Source organism: Labrus mixtus, chromosome 24, assembly GCF_963584025.1.
Source record: "Labrus mixtus chromosome 24, fLabMix1.1, whole genome shotgun sequence".
Lineage (NCBI taxonomy): Eukaryota > Metazoa > Chordata > Actinopteri > Labriformes > Labridae > Labrus > Labrus mixtus.
The window spans coordinates 11,715,113-11,739,002 of record NC_083635.1 but is presented as its reverse complement, the minus strand read 5'-3'; the positions used below and the strand labels follow the sequence as shown (position 1 = coordinate 11,739,002).

The following is a 23,890-nucleotide window of genomic DNA, read 5'->3' as shown; positions in this document are numbered from 1 at the left end:
TTAATAATGAGATTAAGTTTTCTTCTCATTTAACGACATGAACATTTATCTTTGGACTCACCGTTGAAGTTCCAGAGGGGCTGCAGCCCCCCGGCTCCGTTACTGTCGTTACTCATGTTGCATGGCGGAGGACTCTTCTCCTTTATTTCCAAGTTTTCCTCCAGCTGTCGCGCCAAAAGAAAATCCCCTCCTGTCGTCTTCTTCTTTTTAACTTCTTCTTTTTAACTTCTTCTTTATCCCCTTTAATGTTTCTTTATGTGTTCGTTTATGATCCGCGGAGCTCCGGAGGATCTCACTCTGCTCCTCTGCGCCTCAGTCGGACTGATGGATCGTCTTTGCGCTCAGGGTTTGTTTGATTTCCGTCTCTGCGTTTGGATGTTTGTTTCAGTCAGCACGCGACTCTGTCATTTAAAAAAAAACAACAACAAACAAACAAAGAGCATCAATTAACTGAAACTGATCGGTTCTTAATTAGGCATCAAATCAAAGCGACTAATCGGCTCGCTCGGATCACATCGCGCGCGGTTTCTCCGGAGCGCGTTCATTCAGAGAGAGAGAGAGAGAGAGAGAGAGAGAGAGAGAGAGAGAGAGAGAGGACATGTGATGTCATTTTCTTCAGCCAATCCCTAATGACTTAATCTTTTACTTTTAACAGACTACATGTCATTAAAACAGTAAATTAACACTTTATTTATACCATGTACAATATTCTGCTCCGGCTTAAAATCACAAAATGACTAATCAGTGAGATGTGTAGAGAGTGAAATGATAAAGGTATCTTACTATCTGATCAGACATTAAGGAAACATGTTGAAGTGCTGGCTTCTCTGACAACAATGCAGCAGCCAGTATGTCCTCCTTCTAACTTTAGATTCTGCTCCTGAATGCTCTGGATTTGTTTGGAGCAGAGAAGGTAGGCGCTTTTAAGACACACCCCCCACACGGCCGTTTTGGACACCCCTCGGTTTGCCAGATATGAGAGCAGTTATCAGGTCAACAGGTGTTGCAGCGATGGAAGCGGGCAAGAGAAGTGGTTCAGATAGAAGTGATTGTACCCGACCTAAAAAGCCTCTGCATGTTTCTAATAAGCTCCACGAGCAGAAACGTGCTCAAACTAGGATCAATATTGGAGATGCTTTTGAAAAATGGAGAGAGGTTAGAACACAGAAAGGTTTACAGACCCATGCAGAGCTGGCTAAACACTGACTAACAAACAACCTGTCCTTTTATTTATTCTCACGCTTTCTACTTCTTGCTCTGCCCCGTGATGACATGTTGCCATTTTACAAAGACACATAAAGTAGACTCTTGTGTACTGTTCCCGTCACTTCAAAGCCGAGTGTTAATTAATCCAATTAGAGGAGGAGGGGGAGAGAGAAGGAGTGCAGAGCGGCAGAGGAGAGGAACGGTGGGAGACGAGGTTTTCACATCGCTTCATGTTCATAAATACTTTTAAAGCAGAGCCGGACACAAGTTTAAAGCCGGACATTCAAATATTAAAGCGAAAGCACTCTACTTACGCCGAGGTAAACAAAGCGAGAGCCTGAAAAGTGCTCTGTGCAGAGTGTGAACTGTAGTAGTGTTATGAAGCAGCTTTGTGTGTGTGTGTGTGTGTGTGTGTGGGTTTGGATTGTGTAAACGTTTCAGAGACCTGAAAGATAGAAGGAGCAGAGGGCGTTTTGGTGAGTAAACCCTGAAGGTAAAAATAACTTTTGGTGTGTTTACAAGGAAACGTAACATCGAACCTTCACAGGGTAGAGCCCGGTTTATATAAATCTGGTTTCTGTTTTTACATGTTTTAGGAAATAGATGAAAAAAAGGGACTTCAGCTCAGCCTGCAGCAGTGAATCAGGCTGTCAAGGCTGCAGTATACTCCTCCACTTTTTGTCCCTGACAGGCTCAGATTGTTATTTTAGTGTCTGATAACATAACAGGAAGTAGTTTCACCTCTCAGAACAGGGAGGTTGTTGCTCAACTGCTCTTCAAGATTTTGTTCTTTTAAGATGTATTTTTGGTGCTTCATGGTGTGCATGCATGTTCTCCCCGTGCATGTGTGGGTTCTCCTCTTCTTCCTCCCACAGTCCAGAGACATGCTCCTTAGGTTCATTACTGACTCTAAAATTGCCTGTGATTGCATGTGAGTCTCTGTCTCTAAATGTCAGCCCTGTGATTGAACAGTCCATGGTGTAACCCCGCCTCTTTCCCGATGACAGCTGGGAGCAGCTCCAGCCCCCTGCGACCCCGAACGGGATAAATAATGGATGTATGATTTTTTGGTCTTTATTGCCTTTATTAGATCGGAGAGAGGATAGAGGAGGGAGGGAGAGAGAGAGAGAGAGAGAGAGTGGGGAATGAAATGCAGGAAGTAAGCCGCAGGTCAGACTTGAACCTGGGTCTTACATGGGGCACGATCTAACCACTAGGCCATCTGCACCCCCATTACAAGTTTTTTTTAGAACAAAGTAACACAAAAAACAAAAAACTAACCAAGGCAGCTGTAGAGCAGCAACTCCTGTGTTCCCCTGCGTCCCAGATATGAATAAAGACAATGCGCTGGTTACCTCACACAGGAATCGATCAGAAGGTTGGGATAAAAGCCGTAACTGTTCCCAAAATCCTCTTCACACTTTTAGTAAAAAATCGTCATGACGCTCGTGGTGCCACCCAGGGAAATCTACAGAGACAAACATCAGACGGAGAAGAAGAAAAGGTCACTTACAAACCATTTTAACGTGTTTTTTCTGAACATTTTCTGGCTTTGGGCTCAAATTGAAGTTGTAAATATACTCAAAAATCTTTTTATTTCTTACTGGTTATCATCCATGGAGTTTTATTTACAACCTTTATTGCATCCCCTTTTATAACGTTTTACATGATACGAATAAAACAAGTACAAGCTTTATGGGATTACAGCGAGGTATTGACTTGTGTTGTGCCATAAAGGAGTCATAATGTGTGTTAGCGAGAGTGTTTGAGCCGACAACCTTACATAAGAAACTCTCCGCTCTGCTCACCTCACCTCTGACACACACACACACACACACACACACACACACACACACACACACACACACACACACACACACACACACACACACACACACACAGCAGCAGCAGCATGTGTCATTATGGGCTGAAGTGGGCTGATTTTGGCTCGGCCATTATCTTCTTACACAACCCACTACAGTGAAGAGAGTCTGTGTGTGTGTGTGTGTGTGTGTGTGTGTGTGTGTGTGTGTGTGTGTGCGTGCTCACATTACTCATGTGCTTATGTGCCATTTGAAGTCATTTCTAAAATTGCACGCTAATAAAGCAGCGCGCTCTCTCCCCGTCAGGCCTCTGCCCTCTCTTTGTCAGCAGCTTTATCGTGAAGTGTGGAAGTCTGAAAACGCACAACTGATGCAATTAGGATCGCTTTGAAACACAACACACACACACACACACACACCGACACTAAACATCTAACAAACCTCGACGTCAGGCTGATGTGATCTCTTATTGTCTTTATGTAAACGTGGATTAAAACGTCTGCATTTGTTCAAAGTCATGTGAGGACAAAATTATTCTGAGGATAAAATAGCCACAAAATCAATTTTCATATTACAGTCGAGTCTTTGGTGGTTTGTAGTGCAACCGAACCACCACAAGGGGGCGCTACAACCTCATAAATCTATTAACTGGAATAGAAAACACTGGCAGGCTGCAGAGTCAAAGTTGAACATTTCAAATTATCGTCTTAAAAGAAGATTTTATCACATTTATATTTATTTATTGATGTGAATCTGGACTTTTTTGTGTCTTTATTTTGATGGGACACTACAGCAGGAAACCAGAAAGAGAGAGAGAGAGAGTGTGTGGAAAGGAGCCACAGATTGAGTTGCCCCTGTTTTTAATCACATTTCTCAGTTTTCTCACTTTTTGTCTTCTTCTCTCGCTCGTGTCTCTGCAGGCCGAGTTGTTCCGCAGTCAGAGTAACATACACAGTTTGATGCTGGAGTTGTGTGCAGGTGTTTTGCGGCTTTGCTCGATGTGCTCGTGGGTCTGATACGGAGGGGTGATGTCCCAGGAGAAGCGGTCCGGGGTGACGACTCCACCTGAGGCTGCGTGTTTCTGCTCGCTCTCAGAGCTCACGTCGAGCTCTAAAGGAAGGAGACATGTTAGAGAGTTATGATTTAATAAACCAATGTGCCTGCACTTTCAATTCTCTCATCTATCGGCTTTCAAACTTTGATTTATTTTAGTTTAACTTTGGCTTTATCATGACAAGTTATAAGTTCTACTTCCTGTTACTTGAGGTGTCTTCTTTACCTTGGTCGATCTGTCCGAGGTTCTCCTCCCGGTACAAACATGTCTCTCCACCCTCTCTTCCCATGATGCTCTCCTCTGACATCAGCAGGTTCCCCAACAGAAAGTAGGTGGTCATCTTGCCTTTACCTTTGACCTCGATGTGCCCGCGCTCCTTTATGTCGAACCCTGCGTCCTGTAACTCGCTGAGGAGCGGAAACAGAACAGAAATGTTGTAATTCATTATAATACCCGTGTGTCTCCCAGTCTAATCTCCGGGAGTGATTCCAACACTTGTTTCAGGTTTAAGTTATTCAGACCTCTGAATATGTAAAAGCAGAGCCATGATGTGCACGTTTCAGACTGTTTTAAATGCGTCACCTGTAAGTTGTGGAGCTCAGGTGGATGTGATCGGGGAGTCCATGACTCTCCATCCTGGACGCGGTGTTGACGGTGTCTCCAAACAGGCAGTAACGAGGCATCTTCTCCCCCACCACCCCCGCCAACACGGGCCCGGTGTGCAGACCCACACGGATCTGAAACACACACACACACACACACACACACTGTCAGCACACACAGGATTTAATGTGCTAAATAAGTATCCAGACTAAGAAGGCGTCTCACCTGTATGGGTCTTCCTGTCACAGGGTTGGTGACCTCTCTGGCTGAGATCCTCATTCCCAGAGCAAAGTTAGCCACTCTGTGAGCGTGGGTCACAGTGGGAACGGGGACGCCTCCCACCACCATGTACGCATCACCGATAGTCTCCACCTTCAGGAAACAAACGGGAACCATCAGAGGGTTCAGTCACTTCTGTTTGGGATCTGACACCCGGACTTTCTCGGACAAGAAGAGGAGCTAAAGAATCCCACATCAGGGTCGCCGGATCGCCATGCATTTGTGGAAAAAGTAAACAAAAGCAAGAGGTGCAACATTTTCCACAACAACAGAGCATCCCCTGAAACCCCTCGTCTTCTTTTCATCCTGCAGAGGTGTCACACGGGGAAGAATACCTTGTAGATGTCGTGAACGTTGGTGAGTCGGTCGAACTTGGAGTACATGCAGTTGAGCATGTGGACGATGTGGATCGGCTCGCAGGCGGCGCAGATGTTTGTGAAGGTCACAACGTCACTGAAGAGGATTGTGCACACCTCAAACTCCCCTGAAAGAGACGGAGACGTGAATAAAGCTGAAGACAGGTAGAGTGTGTGTGTGTGTAGAGAGAGAACAAACAGACCGACCCGCCTTCACGCTCTTCCCGTCTTTCAGCTGATTGGCGATGTGTCGAGGCAGCATGGCGTACAGCAGAGTCTCCGTCTTCTCTTTCTCGGCCTCCAGGTGACGAGACAGAATCCTCAGCTCCTCCTGCAGTCAAACAAACGATGCGTTCATTTTCCTGAAATGCTTCCAGTGAAAAGACTGCTTTACCACTCTTAGATCTTCGAGTTGTCGAGCTAAACAAAATGCCACTCTTTGACTCTTTGCAGCGAGACCTGGTACTGGAGTGTTCCCTTTTCAGATAGCTTAGCAGATATTTAGTAAGTAAATGTTGATTAAATCAAATGCAATCATGTCCATTGAGCTGTTTTTTTTTTTTTATTTTGCGCCGGATCAAGGCTTCTTTTCCTACTTTCTTCCTCTCCAGCTGGTTGCTGAGCTCCATCTCAGCCAGGCGCTGCTGGTTCAGGAGGACCAGGTCTCTGGTGACGTCGTGCTGGGCGAGGTCGGACAGGTGGAGACCCACGTCCTGAAGCTCCTGGAGGCTCCGCAGCTTCGGAGAACAGAGGTAGAGCATGCAGCCGAGAGACTCCATCCACACCATCTGACCTGAAGATGAAGTGAGCGCAGGTTAATGACGGAGTTCAGATGATTTAAAGATGTGTCGTTAAGCAGCACCCACCTCTGAGTTTGAGCATGGTGTGTTTGAGGCTCTTTAACACAAACTGACTGTTGATGAACTTCCTGATGCTCTCGATGGTAAAAGTCACCTGGAGGACAGACACAGGCGCTGCTTTAAGATTCATGTTTTCTCACCTGTGTTTCCCCGCCGTTACACTTTACTCGGTATCACAAGAGCGACTGAATATCTTTGATCTGTGGCTCTGTGCTCGTGTTTTTACCTGTGGGTGTATCAGGGTGAAATACAGATCCAGCGTAGCATCTCTCGCCTGGAGACCTGGAACAAACTTCTGGATGTTCACACCTGTCTGCCTCACCTTCAGCTGGTACACAGACGAGCACAGAGAAGAGACAGGGAAAGACAATGAGGTGTAGCGGAAACAAAGGCAAAAGAAAATTTGAATTTTATGCCAAAAATGTTTGAAGTACATGTCGATCAAAGACGATGTGAAAGGGGAAAGCATCGCAGAAAGCTTTTTCCTCCATCCACAGTTTGTTCGGGTAACACGGACGGAAGGTGCACTGGAGACTACCTGTGAAGGAAATCAAACACACGCACACACACTCTGTAAGTGTAACAGAGGCTACACATTTAAGGTCACATATTCTCCTCCTCTTCAACCAGTTTAAATAAGTCTCAGAACTCATGGACTCTTATCATCATTGAGGGGTTTGTAGACAGACTAGAGACACATATTAGAGTTAGAGGAACATGGTGAAGAGGATTTTATACAATTTGTGACCTTTAAAAACATTTATGATATTTCATTTGTGCTTTGGCTTCAGATTAGCTTACGTTTAAATAAAAAGTAAAACACTTTAAAAAGGGAATACTGATATTTTACATATTTTGAAATCCTCCAGTAGATTTCTTCAGCTTGTAGCCGCAAACAGTTTTCTGCAGTGGTGGACAAACTACACGACTCCATGACTTGAATCAAAGTATAGATCCTCCTGGGCAAATATGGCCAGGAAGATCTGTACTTTTGACACCGCTTATGGCTGCCATTCAGTGTGCTTACCATCAGTTATCTCTCTACAGCTGTTCTTATTCGTCGTGATGCACGCTGTCGTTTCTGCGCTGGATTCAGAGCGACTTAAACACAAGGGATTGATTTCCTGGTTGACCAGAAACACGACGTGCTCCTTCTTCCCCGTCCGCTCGTCTTCCTCCGACTGGTTGAGAATCTCCATGGTCACTTTGGTGTGGAAAAAGTCTCTGGCCACCGCCTCTATGATACCTGGAATGGGAAAAAAGTTATACCTATACTGACTTCTTAGTTTGCAACATACAAAATCAGGATTGATGCAGTGGATTGGTGAGGTATTTAAGGCGATCATTACACTTGTTTTTTCACCTGGTACAATATGGTAGAGGCCCTTTCTGTCGGAGTAGTAGTGAAGCAGCATCTTCCCATCGTCCCTCATCTCCACTCTGAAAGACGGTGCGTTCATTTCCTTAAAAAAAAAACAGGAGGGGAGGTTGAGATTTTGTAAAACAGTTCAAAGACATACAGACACACGTGATCACACCTGATAGGACAGAGCCAGGTAACTGTGCAGAGCGTCCAGATTCCCAATGAACTCAACCAGGTTCCCTCCCAGAGTCCTCAGCATGGTGTCATAGCCCGCTTGTTTACAGAACAGGAAGAAATGTCCTCCAAAAAGCTTCAGGAACACGTCGGCAGAAACGTCTGGAACATCAAAAACACACAGAGGAAAAAAATCAGTCAGAGAACTTTAAAGACATTATATCTAAACATTAAAGAGTCTGTGTCGCAGCTGGTGATGAAGTCAAGACCACAGTGACCCAGACCGAGACATACCTGAGACCAGAGTGATCCAAGACTAAGACAAGACCCAGACATTTAGGGATCAAGAGGCAAGAACAAGACCAAGACCAAGACCAAGACCAAGACCATGACCATGACAGAGACAAGACCAAGACAAAGGTGGGGCAAGACCGAGTCAAGACCAAGACCAAGACATTTAAGGATGGAGACCGAGTCATGACGACGTGCTGACGAGACATGGCAAGACAGAGACAAGACCAAGACCAAGGCAGGGCGAGACCGGGTCAAGACCAAGACTAAGGCAGGACGAGACCAGGACAAGACCAAGACCAAGACCAAGACCAAGGCATGGCGAGACCAAGTCAAGATCAAGATCAAGACCAAGGCAGGACGAGACCAGGACAAGACCAAGACCAAGACATTTAGGGATCAAGACAGAGTCAAGATCAAGATCAAGACCAAGACCAAGACCAAGACCAAGACATGGCGAGACCGAGTCAAGATCAAGATCAAGACCAAGGCAGGACGAGACCGGGTCAAGATCAAGACCAAGACCAAGGCAGGGCGAGACCGAGACAAGACCAAGACCAAGACCAAGACCAAGACCAAGACCAAGACCAAGACATGGCGAGACCGAGTCAAGATCAAGATCAAGACCAAGGCATGGCGAGACCGAGTCAAGATCAAGATCAAGACCAAGACAAGACCAAGACCAAGACCAAGACCAAGACCAAGATCAAGACCAAGGCAGGGCGAGACCGGGTCAAGACCAAGACTAAGGCAGGACGAGACCAGGACAAGACCAAGACCAAGACCAAGACCAAGACCAAGACATGGCGAGACCGAGTCAAGATCAAGATCAAGACCAAGGCAGGACGATACCGGGTCAAGACCAAGACCAAGGCAGGGCGAGACCGGGTCAAGACCAAGACCAAGACCAAGACCAAGAAGATTGAAGTTATTTGTTCTTTTAGAAAGAGGCGTTTTCTTTCTAATCACAGTCATGACTTGGAAAAATAGCCGATCAGTGGTGGTCTTGATTTTTAGGATTCCTAATTATTGAACATAAAACCCCGGTTTAAAAACACCTGAATCCTCCTGTAACACATCGCTCGTAATGCAGTTCTCCAGCCGCCCTGTGCTCACGTGTTTGTTTCCTGCAGCTTCTGCAAACATTCAATTGCAGTTTATCCCCAAAGGTGAGAACAGAATAGATAATCAGGCCTTTGGGAACCCCTCTGCACCCTATCGACCCACGCTGAATAAACAGTCCCTGTTATGTTTTATACATGTGTGCCCCGGGGCCCCAGAGTCTATATGTGTTTGGGTGTTTGCCAGCACAGAACATGTTTTAGTAAATAATTAACACCTTGTTTACAAAGCTTGTTGTAGCCCCTGCTCGGTTAAATGTTCAACCTGTGCATTCTGATCATACTGAGTTTCTTAAACACGGCGTCCACAGGCTGTAAGAAATAAATGTTTATATTTTATAATAAATAAATAACTAAACTAAAACCATTAACCCGAGCAGGAAAGGCCCCTCCCCTCCTGCTCAGACATGACCCCATATCCATCGTGCTACGCTGGATAACTCACAAAAGATAACTCACAATGAATTATTCAAAGTAGCATGAAATGTGCTCAGAGAATGTGAGGTTTCATACGTTAAGACGGAGAAATCCTGAACTCTTACCGAGCAGCGAACAGGCCTCCTGCACCAGGCTGACCGTCAGCACGTCGTCATAAACCGTGTACGTCATGAAGGCGTCCTGGACTCCTGGTAGAGAGCTGTGTTAAGAAACGATGACGTAAAGAGTAAGTACACAAAGGTCATCAACACCTTCTTATTGTTTATCTGTACAAGTCCAGGAACCTCAGTTTGTCCCACGTGTCCTGTCCAAACTTCTCCATCACCAGAGACTGGAGGCAGCTGTTGATGAACCCGTACTGAAAACAAAACAACAAGGACATTTCTTTTTTTTTTAAGATTTATTTTTTGGGCTTTTTGTGCCTGTAATTGAGAGTTTACAGTGGATAGAGTTGGAAATCAGAAAGAGAGAGAGAGAGTAGGGAATGACATGCAGGAAAGGTGCCACAGGTTGGATTTGATCCTGGAGAAGCTGGAGTCTTTAACTGTTTTTAAATCTAAAAATGAAAGACCTGGAAGCAGATTCTACAGGACGTCGATGTTTATAATTCGACTGCTTGAACGACACTCTCAAATTTGACTCTTAGGTTTGTAACTTTGTGTTTATGCTGCGGACTCCTCGGATGAAGAGGTTCTCAATCTCACTCAAACCAACCTGATTAGATAAATAAATTAAGCAACCTCCTGGAACAATCCAAAGATTTTTGTGTTTTTATTGTTCATTTAAACCGGTGCTTCTCAACTGGTTGCAGAGCTCTTTTAATTGAGCGTCTAGAAACAAAAAATGTAAAAAAAAAGTTTCTGATACGCTTTAAAAAATGTGTTCTGTCACATGAGGTCCAAACTGCACGCTTTGTCTTTAAATAAATCAGACCGGTTGAACATTTTCCCCCCCAAAAAAGTGTCCTGATTTCTCGTTAATGAGGCGGTGGTGAGTCCTCAAGTTAGACCAGTTTAGAACCAGCGATTTAAACCCATAAAATGTTATGTAAGAAAAAAGGTTTCAGGCTCAAATTGCAGCTTTTTTTTTTATCTTTAGTAGAAATAAAAAGAGGGGTAAGAGTAATTAGTCATCTCTGGGTTCCTTAGTTTCTGGCTGAATATGAAGTTCACTCACCATGTCTGTGTTCGATCTTCTCCCGCCGTCTTCTTCTCCAACGCTGATGCAAATAAATGAAAGACTTTATACTGCCTCCTCTGCACTCTTCATTTCTACAGAGAATCAAATTCCCGAGCTGTCTCACACCTCTGTCCACCTGCCTCTAACACCTCACTGCTGCTAGAAGAGGACACACACATCAGAGATACGTACACACACGTCCTGTGAGAGTTAACACACTCAGTTTATTAAACCAGAGATTCTCTTCATAGTGTTGTGTGTGAGCTCAAAGATCCGTCAAACCTGCGGACGCACATGAAAAACTCCTGATCAGGTTCAGTTTCTTGTTTGCTTTGAGTCTTGGATTCGTTGAAAATAATCAAAAAAGAACATTTTATTCATGAAGGGAATCTGCTGCGAGGTCAGATTGACAGGTTTATGTTCTTAGATAAGGAATGATCGCAGTAACAGCCTCATATATCATCACAATATCAAATAATCACTTTAAAAACAGGGCTTCAGTACATCATTTCTGCAGGATTTTTACAAAACGACTGGAAAAACCTGCAGTATCTTTTCCAATACTGAACATTTTCATACTAAGTGACGATCAATTCCATTTTCCTTCAACACAGGCGAGTAAATGAAGAGTGAGTGAAGTACTTGCCAACCACAGCAGACACCGTGCTTCACTGCTCGGCTGTTTCAAACACATCTGGCGGTATTTGCAGAGGGGAGGGCGGTGGGTTCATTGCAACAGCGACTCCTGTAGGCTGCTTTGGGTACTTGTTTTCTGAGGCCCGGTGAAGCAGCTGCAGCTACTCTTCTTCTGCACTAGAGGGCAGTAATGGCTGGCGGGTCTCATAAAGGGAGGGGACACTTCCAGAAAGCTTAAAGAGGGAATCTCACATATTTTAGGTCTGAAGGAATTAAGAGGACAGCAGCTAATCAAGGCGTGATATCTGCAAATTAATTCTTCAGAGAAAAGGCAACTCGTCAATTTATGTCCACTATAAGTTGTTGTTTTTGCAACTGACCGGCTCAGAATGTTATTCTAAAGGGGTCTGACAACATTACAGAAGTAACCCAACAGAGACGGAATAAAATGCATTTTTTTTAGAACAGAGAACAGTCGATAAATCAATCTCTTTAAAGCCGACAAACTCGTTTGAAAAAACAGATTTTACATCGCAGAACACGGCCCTGCTGGTCCACAGCTGCCTCAACCAATTGGTTTTATGTGTTTGTGTGTTGGGACAAGCTGGCTTAGAACAAACACTTTAATACAACTAAACAACGGCAGCGGGTAGACCAGAAACTCCCGTGTTCTGCACGCCGTAAAAACACTGTTTTCTAAGGGCCGTTTTCTCTGAATTAAAATCAATTTTTTTTAGGTTTATTTTCTGGCTTTTTATGCCTTTAAGTAGAGTTAGGACTGTGGATAGATTCAGATATCAGAGTGAGAGAGCTGGAAGGGAGTTACAGGTCGGATTCAAACCCTGGGCTGCACATTTGGAGGACTACAGCCTCCGTTCATGGGGTGCACACTACGCTACCGGAGCCTGAAGTCTGGTCACTTTGCAGAAAGACTTTTACTCTGGGTTTAAAAGCTTTATCTCTACTTTTTAAAGATTTATTCTCTGGGGCGTTATTTGACAGGACAGGGACTAGAGAAGGAAATCAGGTGGAGAGAGAGAGAGAGAGGGAGGGAGAGAGAGAGGGAGGAAGGGAGGGAGAGAGAGAGAGAGAGAGAGGGAGAAAGGGGGAGAGAGAGAGAGGGAGAGAGAGAGGGAGAAAGGGGGAGAGAGAGAGAGGGAGAGAGAGAGAGGGAGAGAGAGAGAGAGGGAGGGAGGGAGGGAGAGAGAGACAGAGAGAGAGAGAGAGGAAGGGAGGGAGAGAGAGAGAGGGAGGGAGAGAGAGAGAGAGGGGGCGAGAGAGGAGGAGAGGGAGGGAGAGAGAGAGGGAGAGCGAGAGAGAGAGAGAGAGAGAGTAGGGAAAGGAGACACAAGTTGGATTTGAAGATTTGAACCCGGGCCGCCTGCTTTGAGGATTAAAGCCTCCGTACACGGGGCGCGATCTAACCACAAAGCCGTCTGCGCCCCAGAAAAAGCTTGACCTCTTTTGCAAAATGTTGGCGACCATGAATAGAATTTAAAAAGTCGTTCATTCCACACATTCGCACCTTCAACATTTCTGAGCCTGGTCGTGCTTTTGACACATTTCAGGTAATGTATGTAAATATTACATCGAGGTTTGTGCACCTTTCAGTCATTTGGACCCTTAAATAACGCCACGTTTTAAAGATAACAACATTCCCCTTTGAGTCACATTCACGAGGCATTATCACAGAGAAACATAACGTGTGTTTTTCTATTTTACATAACATAAATAAAATCTTTATTTCTGTGTACACATGTTAATGAGGTTAGTTCCATAAAGTCGAGCGGCCTCTTTTTACGAGAAACACTTTGTTAAAACGAGGCCACAAATGTAACGTCAGAATAAACACATCCAGCGCAGAGACACTGATAGAGCTCAGAATAAATGCTACCATATCTTACATACATACATACTTACAAACATGCCATCAAGCGTTCACATGGTGGAGACTCTTTCCCAGTCACCACAACCCACACGACCTGTCATGGAGGTAAAAACTCAACGTGATTCTGTGAGTATAAAATCTGTACTTTCAGGATACTGCGTGTAAACTTGACTGCTTATTGAACTCGTTTCTGTCAAGAGTCTTCAGTGAGAAAATGTCAAACAGCTGAACTCGTGTTCAGAGAATCCGTCAGTCACTCGGTGGTTTATGTAGAAAATAAAGGTCCAGTAGAAGCAGCAGTGAAAACAGGGCCCGTGTAAAGTCCGGGTCCATCGACAGGAACCTGAAAACAACACAACAAGCTGTAAAATATGTTTTTTCACACTGCACCCGTTCAATATTTAATCCTCTGCTCATTGAATTTCAGTTTCTTCTTGCAAACAGTTTGACATCTGGTGCTTTTATTTTGAAATTGGACAAAAGGATGTGTGGTGCTTTGTATGACGAGCTGCTGACTCTAATCCCAACACTCAGAAGCTCGTCAATAAACGGCTCGCGGTGAGCGGGAAATGTTTTTTTACTCCTGTGTTGACACAAAGCTCAAAAGCTCATCTGGCTCCTTTTCGATGCGAACTAGTATCAGCTCTACTCTGCTCCCCTGAATGTCTGAGCTCCTCATCTTATCTCTAAGGCCGAGCCCAGACACCCTCTGGAGGAAACTCATTTTGGCCGCTTAGGTCTGCAATCTGGTTCTTTCAGTCGCTACCTAAAGCTCACGACCACAGGTGAAGGTTGAACAAAAATGGAGAGCTTTTCCTTCAGGCAGGTACAAGCAGTCCATCAATTCTCAAATAATCTCGCTCACATGTCGATGGCTGCGTCTGCATATGGTAACTTGGGGTCCAGTATGTTGCAGCATTATATACTGGTATAATGGTTGCACCGGTATGCAGGACGCAGCCAATTCTTTAGATGATGAAATGTTTAAATTTGACTTCTTGGATTAAAAAAAGTTGACCTGACCTTGACCCTGATATTGATGATAATTAAGGATTCCTTCTGTGTTGCATGTGTTATTTTTCTAATGGTACCTCTCCAAGAGCCTGCAGGGCGACGGTAGCAGCCATGGCCTTGGCGTGTTTCTTGTTGGGACTGGCTGTCTGAGGCTGATAGTCCACGCCGTTCACCGTGACCTGGAGACAGCAGGACACGCAGATGAACGCTTTAAATCACATCAAACAGAGAGAGAGAATAAAGATCTCCTCCAGACACACAGACTCAAACGGACTCACCTTGAAGAGGAAGTTTTTGCGGTGATCCGGTCCGCTGTGATGAACCATGACGAAGTCCGGCTGCATGATCCGCCTCTTGTTACACAACTCGATGAGGGCGGACACCGGGTGCTTCCCTGTGCACAGATTAAAGGGGCAGACTCTGGTGACGGTTCACATGGCTCATAAACTTTAGGAATCAGGATTCAGACACAATCTCTAGTTTTTACTCTGACATCGTATGACGCCTCATTATCTCCAACCCCGAGGATTTCTGTTCTTACATTCTGGCTTCATTAAGGAGTGATAGTGACTTTGTGTGCGGTTGTATTTGTTACCCATTAGATCCTTGGTCACCACCAGTCCTCCCGTCTGCTTCTGAGGCTTCTCCCCTTCAGCAACCAGTCCTGAAACACAGAAACATCACTCATTATTCTGCAGCTGTGGTGGTTTTTCTGTCTCCTTGATCTCTTGACAAAAACCTGAAATTGAGTTTCTTTACTGGACATCTTAGAGAACATCTATGATGAACTGGACCACTGGACCCGACCTGACTCGGTGCATTCAGTGCTTGGTTCTGTGTGTGATTAAATGAAATGCTTTTCTGTTGGTGTCCTGTAAGCCTGATGGAGTCAGACACCTTGGTCAGAGTTATTTTTAAAAACCAGCAGGTCCAAAATATTCACAGCAAGGATCAAAGAGATCAATTTAAAATCCATATTTCTCACAGTGAGAGGATGAAAGATTAGATTTGCTTTAACTCTAAAACTATCCCGTTCATGAATGATTCCTGAGTTAGCCTTCACTCTCCTCTCTGTTTTCATCACATCTTCTAAAGCCTCATTTTAACATCTCTGTTGATTCAACGCCGTGCGGTTACACACCTTTGCGGTCGACCTTGAAGTCGATGATGATCGGCTCTACGGTGCCTTCCCGGTTCCTCCCGAGACCTTCTCCGGTCCTCCAGCCCATCTTCCTCATCAGGAACTCCCCGACTCCTCCGGATACTGGAGCAGCTCTGAGGAACTGATCCTGACGGAGACACAAACACGGTTTGTTTACATTCACAGTCCAGTGGAACTACGGTTACAGCTCGATAAAGACATTTCATTGGCTCTCCTTGTCCTTGTCCCAGTATGGATTATTTTGAGTCATGTTAGTCAGATACAGCCAGAACTCAATACTAAAGGCTGTCAGCGCTGTGTACCTGTGCATGAACTGTACCGTGCACTCCCACTACTCAAAGGAACTGGACTTTGAGGGGTCACTCCTAAACGATAAATCAACTTTTTCTATCTGCATGTAAAAATACTGACTGACATAAACACTGTATGTTTACTTTTATTGTTAATGTTTGTTGTGTGTGTTACCTTCTTGAGCCAGGCCTGAGGCCCGCTGTTGGACAGCTCCTCTGAGGTGAGGACCTGAGCTCCAGTGGAACCCGTGAAGAGACCGGGAACAGTGTTGGACTGAGCCCACGCGTCCACCTGCAGGAACGAGACAGAAAAGACACTCAAGTCTGTCAATCAACAGTCTGGAAACATGTGGCCTTTAAATATCAATCTTAATAATCAATGTATCTTACCTGCTCCTGGGCTCGGCTGAGCATGCAGATGGCGTTGACGTCATACGGGTTCTCAGCCAATCGTCTCTGGGCTTTGATCCTCTCAGTTACAGCCTGAGAAATATCCACCGGCTGCAGAAATAAAGAGAAAGAAGGAGAGAGAGAGAGAGAGAGAGAGAGAGAGAGAGAGAGAGAGAGAGAGAGAGAGAGAGAGAGGACCGAGGTGACGAGAGGATCAGGATAGCGAGGAGAAATCCCTCTCTACGGGGATAAATAAAAGTAAACAAACTTTCCAAAACGAGTTTAGGTTTCGTTAAAGAGCTCACATATTTAGTCTAAATTTAGTTTTAAACACGTTGTACTGACCTGCACTTGCGGGTCGGGGAAAACGCTGTCGTTGTCAGACACAGGCGCCGGCTGCTGCTCCTCAACCTCTGGTAACCCTGTCCCCGTTTCTCCCGGTGATGAAGTGGCCGTTGCTATGGAAACAGCGGTCATCGCCTTCCTGGAGGCCGCAGCAGCTTTCTCTGCAGTTTTATCCACAGGAACCCACTCGCCGTACGCACCCAGTGTCTCCCCCTCCTGGACAGAAGGACACACTGCAGTCAGTAAATATTCTCAAAGCAAAAAAAAAAACTGAAATGGGGGAGCTCAGTTGGTTCAAGTCCTAGCTTGACAGATGCCAGATCACTTTCTGAGCACTGCCAACTTTCTTAACATCCCCTGATAGAAACTAAAGAAATCCACTACGAAGGCAGAACATATGTATCGATGCATCAAGTTAAACATTTAGAGGCTCTGACCTTTTTCCGATGTTGGCATCCCGACGACACAGGAAACTCTTTAGCCATCCCGGCATCACTTCTCGCTCCAGCGGCCGGACGAACTGTCGTGTTCTGGAGGGAAAAAGAGGATTTGATTGTTCTTAAACGAGTTGTAGAAGTAACAAACAACAAGCTGCTTATGTAAAGTGTGAGTAGTCGTTACATTGATGCTGAAGCTGATAGCTTTTTGTTCCCGTAGAGCCGATGCTCCAAAGGGTTTCCCGTCATCCTCTTCGTCTGAGACATGAGGCAACGCCACCGGGAGCTCTCCTTTGCTGTCCACGATCATCTTACATTTCTACAAACACACAAAAGAACATGAAGTGTTCAAGTCAAACAACACTGATGACTTCACATCACGACTTTAACGACTGAACTCTTACATCAGTGAACTCCTTGATGCTGATGCTGTTGGCCTGCTTGGCCACTTTGCGTTTGACTTCCTCCAGAGCGGACATGTTGGTCTGGGACGGGGCGGGGGGAGGTTTGTTGGTGATGGAGGGCAGCGGGAGGAGGGAGGACAGAGCGCCCATGTTAGACAAAGCAGCTGTCATGGTGGCTGAAGGGAAGATGGAGACAGGACACAGAATAAACTCAAAAGTTAAAGAAAGAAAGTGTAGGTTTGAGCGGCTCTATGCGTCAGCAACAAAATCAGCTTGATTCTGTTGTTTCCTGTTGGAGTGCCGTTTCTATTTTCCTCTCATCTCGCGTAGATGGACGAGGAACAATAAAGTAAGAATCTGAGCTGAAAAAGTTCTTTTTAAAGAAAGGGAATAAGAGTTAACGTCCTACCAGCGGTCATGCTGGCCATCGCAGCGTTCATGGCCATGTTGGGCAGAGCCAGAGGCAGCATGCTGGACCTCAGACTGGCGGGGATCGGCATGCCTGCTTTGGCACACATGGCGGCCGCGTTGGCTTTGGCAATTTCCAACAACTGCTCCTTATCTGAAGAAATCAGAAAGAACGAGCAGGATTATTAAACAAACAGATTCACAGTCAGAGTGAAACATGTAAAAGTGATTTGATATCTTCTCACCGAGATCGCTGACGCGGTGCGGGCTGTCGCTCGTGCTGCAGTGTTTCCTGTTGGGGGATCTATTTTTTCTGAGGATGAGTACAGGGGAGTGACTCGGCTCTCGTTTCCAGCGGTCCCTCTGGCTGTACGCCGTCCTCCTCTGACCTCGAGACGCCGACCGAGAGCGAGATCTCCGAGACCTCCGACCCCCCGACCTGAAAACACAATGTTCAGTTTAATGAATTTACCTAAAACCTAATCTGTAATAAAGTCAAATCAATGAGCGAATCTATCGGTGTGTTTGGTAGATGTGCGCTCTCTTTCACATCATGACCTCTATTTAACCTCTATGTGTAAAAACCACCTGTAGTGGTTAATTAATCACATGGGGGTCTCTACCTGGACCGTGATCTCCTCTTCTTTGACGGACTCCTCGATCTGGATCCTCTCCTGTGGCTCCGACTCGGCGACTTGGATTTTTTCTGCTTCTTTGACGACTTTGATTCCTTTTTCTTCTGAGGGGACTTTGACGGTTTCCTCTTCTTCTTCTCTGGTGATTTAGCCGCAGCTCTGCATTCAGGTGTTTTGTTCTGAGGGGAGCGGGACTCGGCGGTGTGCTCAGGTTCAGTCGATACGGTCTGGGTCAGCGTGGACTGGGATGCAGCAGAGCCTGGAGATTGAGCATTAGACAAACAACTAAAAACACCAGCTTTGAGTTTGACATGGACACAATCAGCTGACTCTTTCTGCACGGGATAGAAATCTTCAGATTCTCAAAACCTCTAAGAGCAAACAGTCTCCCTGTAGATCATCCTCGTCAGTGTCTCCCTGTAGTCTCAGTGATGTAAAAGAACGACCTCACTGCATCTTTGAATGTCTCATTTCACTTTAACAAACTCTCAGACAGCTCAGTAATATCCACCTTATGACATCACACATTGACCTTTGTTACCGCTCCTTTGAGCTGTTTGATGTCACTTTGGGATCACTAACCACTTCCTGTTTCTGTGCTTTACTTCCTGTCCTAACCTTCCCTCTACTAGAAGCTCTTTATTAAATTTCAAAATAAAAGCAGGGATACAATAAAACATTTCTTAAGCCATTAAACTAGTGAAACACTCACCTTGTTCTTGTGTTGTGCCGTCCTCTCTCTCTTCTTTTTCCTCCGCAGCCGGCTGACTCTGTAACGAGCTCAGCAGCTCGGTGCTCGACTCCGCCCCCTCCTCTGGTTTGATGTTTCCTCGAGGAGAGCTGCAGGTCGCCTGAGGCAGCTCGAGGTCTTTTGTAGGATCGTGTGTGGACTGTTTGGATTCATCTAAAGCTTCCTTCTTCAGAGGGGACCTGACAGCAGGAACATGGTCAAAACATTTTTTAAAATACAATGAGAAGAGGCAGGTTGCCGTGCCAACACTCGTTTGAGTAATCTGCACACTACATCAAAGTGTGAGTGATTGGAAGGATGTTTTCTACACAGTATTATTATTATTTTGAAGGGTTATAAGTATAGTTTCACCTTCCAGAAATCGACCAAAGCATCAAAAAATAATTACAACTTGCGTTCCTTTGAAGAATAAATCGACCATTAGTAAGTTTTTCCGTCGTACCTGGATCGTGATCTGTGTCGCTTTGAGCTCGATAAAGAGCGAGAGCGAGATCTTCGTCGGTTCAGTCCGGAGGGAGAACGAGACTTCCTCCTCTCTGAGCGGGAATGTGAGTGAGAACGGGAATGTGACCGGGAACGAGAACGACGACGACGACTACTCCTCCTCTCCTCATCTCCTCGTCCTTTACTGGAGCTGTCCTGTTTGGACACGAGAAGAAGAAGGAAACGACTGATTTGTGACTCATCTGAGGACGATAAAGAAATGTTTACATATTCCAAACAACACGTGTTGACTTTTCCCCGTGTTGTTGGTGTTCTGACCTGTTTAGGGATGATATCAGGCAGCTCCTCTCTTCTCCGAGGTGATGCTTTTTGACCACGTTTACTCTCCCTCTGCTTCGACTCCGAGTCTGAATCAGACGAGTTCTCTTCATCTTTCCGCCTCCTCTTCTTCTTCTTCCTCTTTCCTGAGTGACGTTTGTGGCTCCTGGACTTCCTCTCGCTCTCCTCACCTGAACAGAGACATCTTTTATTTTTTTAACAACTTAAATTCTGTCACAAAGGTTAGACGACCCCGTCATGAGGATGTGGGTACAAGACACGATCTTTAGGAGGCAGAAATACGGGGAATATCATTGGCTAGTTGAAAAGTGATGTCAACAGCGGCCTTCTGAAAAGTTGAAAGATTTTCAAGTAGAAGCACTCGGACAAAGGATACTGGGCGCCTCGGGCAGCTGCCTGATGCTCCAAACGTTCTCTCTTCAATTGGAATAATTTAAAAAAGAATCTGACACACACCCTTACAAAATAACTGACAGGCTTACCTCGCTCCTTACCGCCATCTGTTGGAGTTCCTCTTCTATGAGCAAACACAAAACCTGAGTTAGGCACATTTAGAATCGGACAAAAAAGACAGAAAGATTTTAAAATAATCCTAATCATCAAATTGAGCCTATGAACAGTACAGGGCAAGACAATTTAAGAAGTTACAGCATTATGTTAAGAGTGTGCACAGGCTCGTGTTCTGCTTTAGGGTGTGTGTGTGTGTGTGTGTGTGTGTGTGTGTGTGTGTGTGTGTGTGGTCTTCAGCTGCTGTGTGGTGTGTAAATATCGCTTACCTCTATGTGCACTGTGACTCGGTGATGCTTTATTCAACCTGCTGCAGTGTCTTTGTGCTCTGCTGGTTTATGGCAGGAAGGCAATGCTGTTGTATGCACCTTCTGTAAAAGGGGAATTCAGGATAGAGACCTTTTTGTTGAAAAGTAAGACGTGTTTTTGAAACAAGAAGCAGTCGTTACAGCCCTACGCTCCTGTAAAAGTCACCACACTCCATAGACAGAAACGGTTTCTATGTTTGGGTATTGTCGTCTGCTGCTTCCTCGTTCACTCTCGAGGTGCGTGCTTCACGAGCAGCCTGGTTCTGCGAGGTAAAATTACCGTTTTTGTCGGTGGAGTTTGGTCCTTTAAGAGACGGGTGTAACAGCTGTGTCTGGTTTCAAAAAATCATCTCACTTTCAGCAATCTACTCAAGAATTTCCAAAAACGTCTGAAACTATTGGCTGTTTTTAAAAAGTCGGGGTCTTAGGTTTTAACATACCCATATTCCCCTCTGATAGAAAATGCATTCAACAGCATTCATCCATACAGCCTTACTACCATCAACCATTAATAGGCATTAATTATTAGGACGTGTAACAAAAGCATGATGATAAAGTTATGAGAGCATTTTATTGAATACTGAGTGTCACCTCGTTTTGTTGTCCCTCTCTGCGCCCGACTCGGAGCTGCTCTCCTTCTCTCTGTTCCTCTTCTTCTTCTTGCTTTTGTGCTTTTTGTGCTTCTTGTGTTTTTTGTGTGAACTGCTGCATCTTAGTTCATCCTCTTTGTCTCCCTCTGACGTCGCTTTCTCTGCTGCGACTGTTTCACTGCCGTCGACCGCTCCTTCAGCAGCCCTGACAGGAAAAAACAGAGAGAAAAGAGAAGCGATATGATGATTTATCACCGGTGTCCTGTCCACTGACACAGTCCTGTCCTGAGAAGGGGAATATTATTTCAACAAATCAACTGGATTTAACCAGAAACACATTCTGGTGCATTGCCCAGAGAGTCATTGGCAGTGCTTAGGAAGTGAACTGGCACCTCTCCAGATACCAGAACAATTTCCAGATTTGCATGCCAGCAGGACTTGAATCTGCGACCCCAGAGTCCCTACATACTCAGCTACTGTCGCCCCTATATATGGATCCTTTACTCTATATTTCTGGAGAAGAGGGTATCAATAAATGATTATCTCCCATGATCCCAGTGCAGACCTTTACACCCTGATGTCACAGGGAGTATGTTTTTAATGTGTGTAGCAAAATGTTATCCATGTTTGATCAGACTGTTGTGGCAAGTGCCATTTTCTTTGCAGCCGTCTGTTGGGCTTGTGACTCTAAAAAGCTTAACAAGCTGATTAGGAGCCCTCCTAATCAGCTTGTTAAGCTGATTAGGAGGTGGAGATGGGGAGAAGGATGGTGATGGGGAGAAGGATGATACAGAAACTGTTGAACATTATGGACAATAACATGCATCCCTTACACAATCTCGTGTGTGAACAAAAGAGTGTTTTTAGTGGGAGGCTACGGCAGGAGGACAGATTTAAAAATACTTTTTTACCTACTGCAATTGCACTTTATAAGGACTCCCCTTTCAGTAAGGACAGAAGACATTTAAACTTTTAAACTTTAGCCTGAGCTGCATATATCATATATCAAACTGTATTTTGCACACTTGACTGCTTTTTATTTTATTTATCATAATTATTTATTTATCTATCATACTATGCACTGGCAGAGCTAGTATTTTGTACTGTTATCTATGAGTAACAGCTACTTATGCACATGGACCATCCATACCACTTTTTTATCCTAGCTATGTATAGTGGGCTCATGTTTTTTGTATGGGTGGGATATGTATGTATATATGTGTTGTGTTGTGTGTATGTATATATGTGTTGTGTTGTTTGTATGTATATATGTGTTGTGTTGTGTGTATGTATATATGTGTTGTGTTGTTTGTATGTATATATGTGTTGTGTTGTGTTGTGTTGTTTGTATGCTGGCTGCTGCAACACCTAAATTTCCCTGCTGGGATGAATAAAATTATCTTATCTTATCTTATCATTTATTATCTGATAGGAGACATTCACCTGTCGAGACTTGCTACCCTCACATTATATTTCTTTGTCATCCATAGAAATATTTTACACGAGTGTGATAAATTAATTAGTTAATAATAATAATAATAATAATGACAATGATAATAATAATAATAATGATAATAATAATAATGATAATAATGATAATAATAATTATGATAATAATAATAATAATAATGATAATAATAATAAAATGATAATAATAATAACAATAATAATGATGATAATAATAATAATAATGATAATAATGATGATAATAATAATAATAATGATAATAATAATAATGATAATAATACATGAGACTCTTTTCTGAACACTCAAATACTCTTATTATAGAATAAAGAAAGACAGAAAGTTAATATCTTGTGCGCACAATTAACTTTTTGGGACTTCAGGGGCTCCGTAATAAACATAATAAACAGAAAACATTTATTATACTGCTGGAAAAATAAATAAATCTTATGTACAGACTGTGTGGAGAGAGGGGGTGGACCTGGCTCCCGTACTATTAGAGACGGTTTATGAACACTTTAATGACATTTTAAGAGATTTAACGGACTTCAAACAATATAACCTTTATTTTCAACACCCATGACGTCATTAAAATAACCTTTAGAGCAGATTTAAATCGTTAAATGTTAAAACGCTAACGTTAGCTTCGGTGTTAGCCGGAGCGAACACCGGCAGATAAAGCTTTAAAAAACTACACTATTTAATATGTTTTAAACACTAACTGCATCGTTATGTTTCACTAACACTAAAACGGAGCAAATACAAAACATTCACGTACGTTTTGTCTTCATTCTGGTCCTCAATTTCTCTTATTTTATTCAAAATAAAATCTTGGAAAATTTGCTCCAAGTTGGCCGCCATATTTCTGTGTGCACTCAGTAATTGGTCCGTGTAGGAACTGTTTCGCGCCGGTGATTCGTTCCAGGTCGATAAACGTGCCTCTGTTTTCAGACCTTCAGACACGGAGGTTAAGTAGGGAATTATTTTTATTATGTGTCATAAATATGTAAGGAAGGTACGGAGCCCCTAAAGTCCGAAAAACAACACATCGCGACAAATATGGCTACTAATTGGAACAATATCCATCTACAATAAAACACACCTGGAATCTATAAAGAACTAATTAACAAA

General features: G+C 44.2%; 3 protein-coding genes across 4 annotated transcripts in view; all 3 read right to left on the bottom strand.

Annotated features, from left to right (window-relative positions):
- The window catches only part of chrm4a (cholinergic receptor, muscarinic 4a), a 36,671-nt gene extending 36,113 nt beyond the window's left edge, over nucleotides 1–558 (bottom strand). The window contains exon 1 of the mRNA XM_061032584.1: nucleotides 62–558. Coding sequence (XP_060888567.1) covers nucleotides 62–116 — 55 coding nt within the window. The 5' untranslated portion in view covers nucleotides 117–558. The remainder of the gene's footprint in view (nucleotides 1–61) is intronic.
- A 2,543-nt stretch (nucleotides 559–3,101) lies between these two features.
- gucy1b2 (guanylate cyclase 1, soluble, beta 2) lies at nucleotides 3,102–10,036 on the bottom strand. The gene is made up of 15 exons (XM_061032988.1): nucleotides 9,853–10,036; nucleotides 9,673–9,767; nucleotides 7,720–7,880; nucleotides 7,545–7,644; nucleotides 7,209–7,427; nucleotides 6,616–6,719; nucleotides 6,408–6,509; nucleotides 6,188–6,275; nucleotides 5,918–6,114; nucleotides 5,529–5,652; nucleotides 5,301–5,449; nucleotides 4,912–5,058; nucleotides 4,666–4,820; nucleotides 4,309–4,490; nucleotides 3,102–4,139 (listed from the first exon to the last, which is right to left on the bottom strand). Exons 1-15 carry the CDS (start codon nucleotides 9,948–9,950, stop codon nucleotides 3,967–3,969), a joined length of 2,094 nt encoding a protein of 697 aa, XP_060888971.1. The 5' UTR covers nucleotides 9,951–10,036; the 3' UTR covers nucleotides 3,102–3,966.
- A 1,055-nt stretch (nucleotides 10,037–11,091) lies between these two features.
- Nucleotides 11,092–23,649, bottom strand: LOC132959490 (protein SON). Of its 2 annotated transcripts, none has more exons than XM_061032527.1 (20): nucleotides 23,538–23,649; nucleotides 21,297–21,500; nucleotides 20,373–20,407; nucleotides 19,870–20,060; nucleotides 19,550–19,746; nucleotides 19,069–19,286; nucleotides 18,345–18,615; nucleotides 17,967–18,160; nucleotides 17,723–17,875; nucleotides 17,314–17,489; nucleotides 17,094–17,228; nucleotides 16,910–17,002; nucleotides 16,473–16,688; nucleotides 16,128–16,238; nucleotides 15,913–16,029; nucleotides 15,427–15,574; nucleotides 14,881–14,949; nucleotides 14,564–14,679; nucleotides 14,363–14,464; nucleotides 11,092–13,614 (listed from the first exon to the last, which is right to left on the bottom strand). In XM_061032527.1, the coding sequence occupies exons 1-20, from the start codon at nucleotides 23,618–23,620 to the stop codon at nucleotides 13,537–13,539; spliced, it is 2,907 nt and encodes a 968-aa protein (XP_060888510.1). In that variant the 5' UTR covers nucleotides 23,621–23,649; the 3' UTR covers nucleotides 11,092–13,536. The 2 variants fall into 2 exon arrangements, with proteins under 2 accessions (XP_060888510.1, XP_060888511.1); XM_061032528.1 differs by having other exon boundaries at nucleotides 20,373–20,404.
- Nucleotides 23,650–23,890: the final 241 nt, after the last annotated feature.

Excerpts from the sequence above, each read along its gene's own strand:
- gucy1b2 (XM_061032988.1), bottom strand. The coding sequence starts at position 9,950 with ATGTCCTTGTTGTTTTGTTTTCAGTACGGGTTCATCAACAGCTGCCTC. Across the intron at positions 9,768-9,852 it reads GACACGTGGGACAAACTGAG|CTCTCTACCAGGAGTCCAGG; the intron begins GTTCCTGGACTT and ends TTCTTAACACAG. Across the intron at positions 5,653-5,917 it reads ACCAGCTGGAGAGGAAGAAA|GAGGAGCTGAGGATTCTGTC; the intron begins GTAGGAAAAGAA and ends GTTTGACTGCAG.
- LOC132959490 (XM_061032527.1), bottom strand. The coding sequence starts at position 23,620 with ATGGCGGCCAACTTGGAGCAAATTTTCCAAGATTTTATTTTGAATAAA. Across the intron at positions 17,003-17,093 it reads CTATCAGCTTCAGCATCAAT|AACACGACAGTTCGTCCGGC; the intron begins GTAACGACTACT and ends TTTTCCCTCCAG. Across the intron at positions 15,575-15,912 it reads CTCAGGCCTGGCTCAAGAAG|GATCAGTTCCTCAGAGCTGC; the intron begins GTAACACACACA and ends TGTCTCCGTCAG.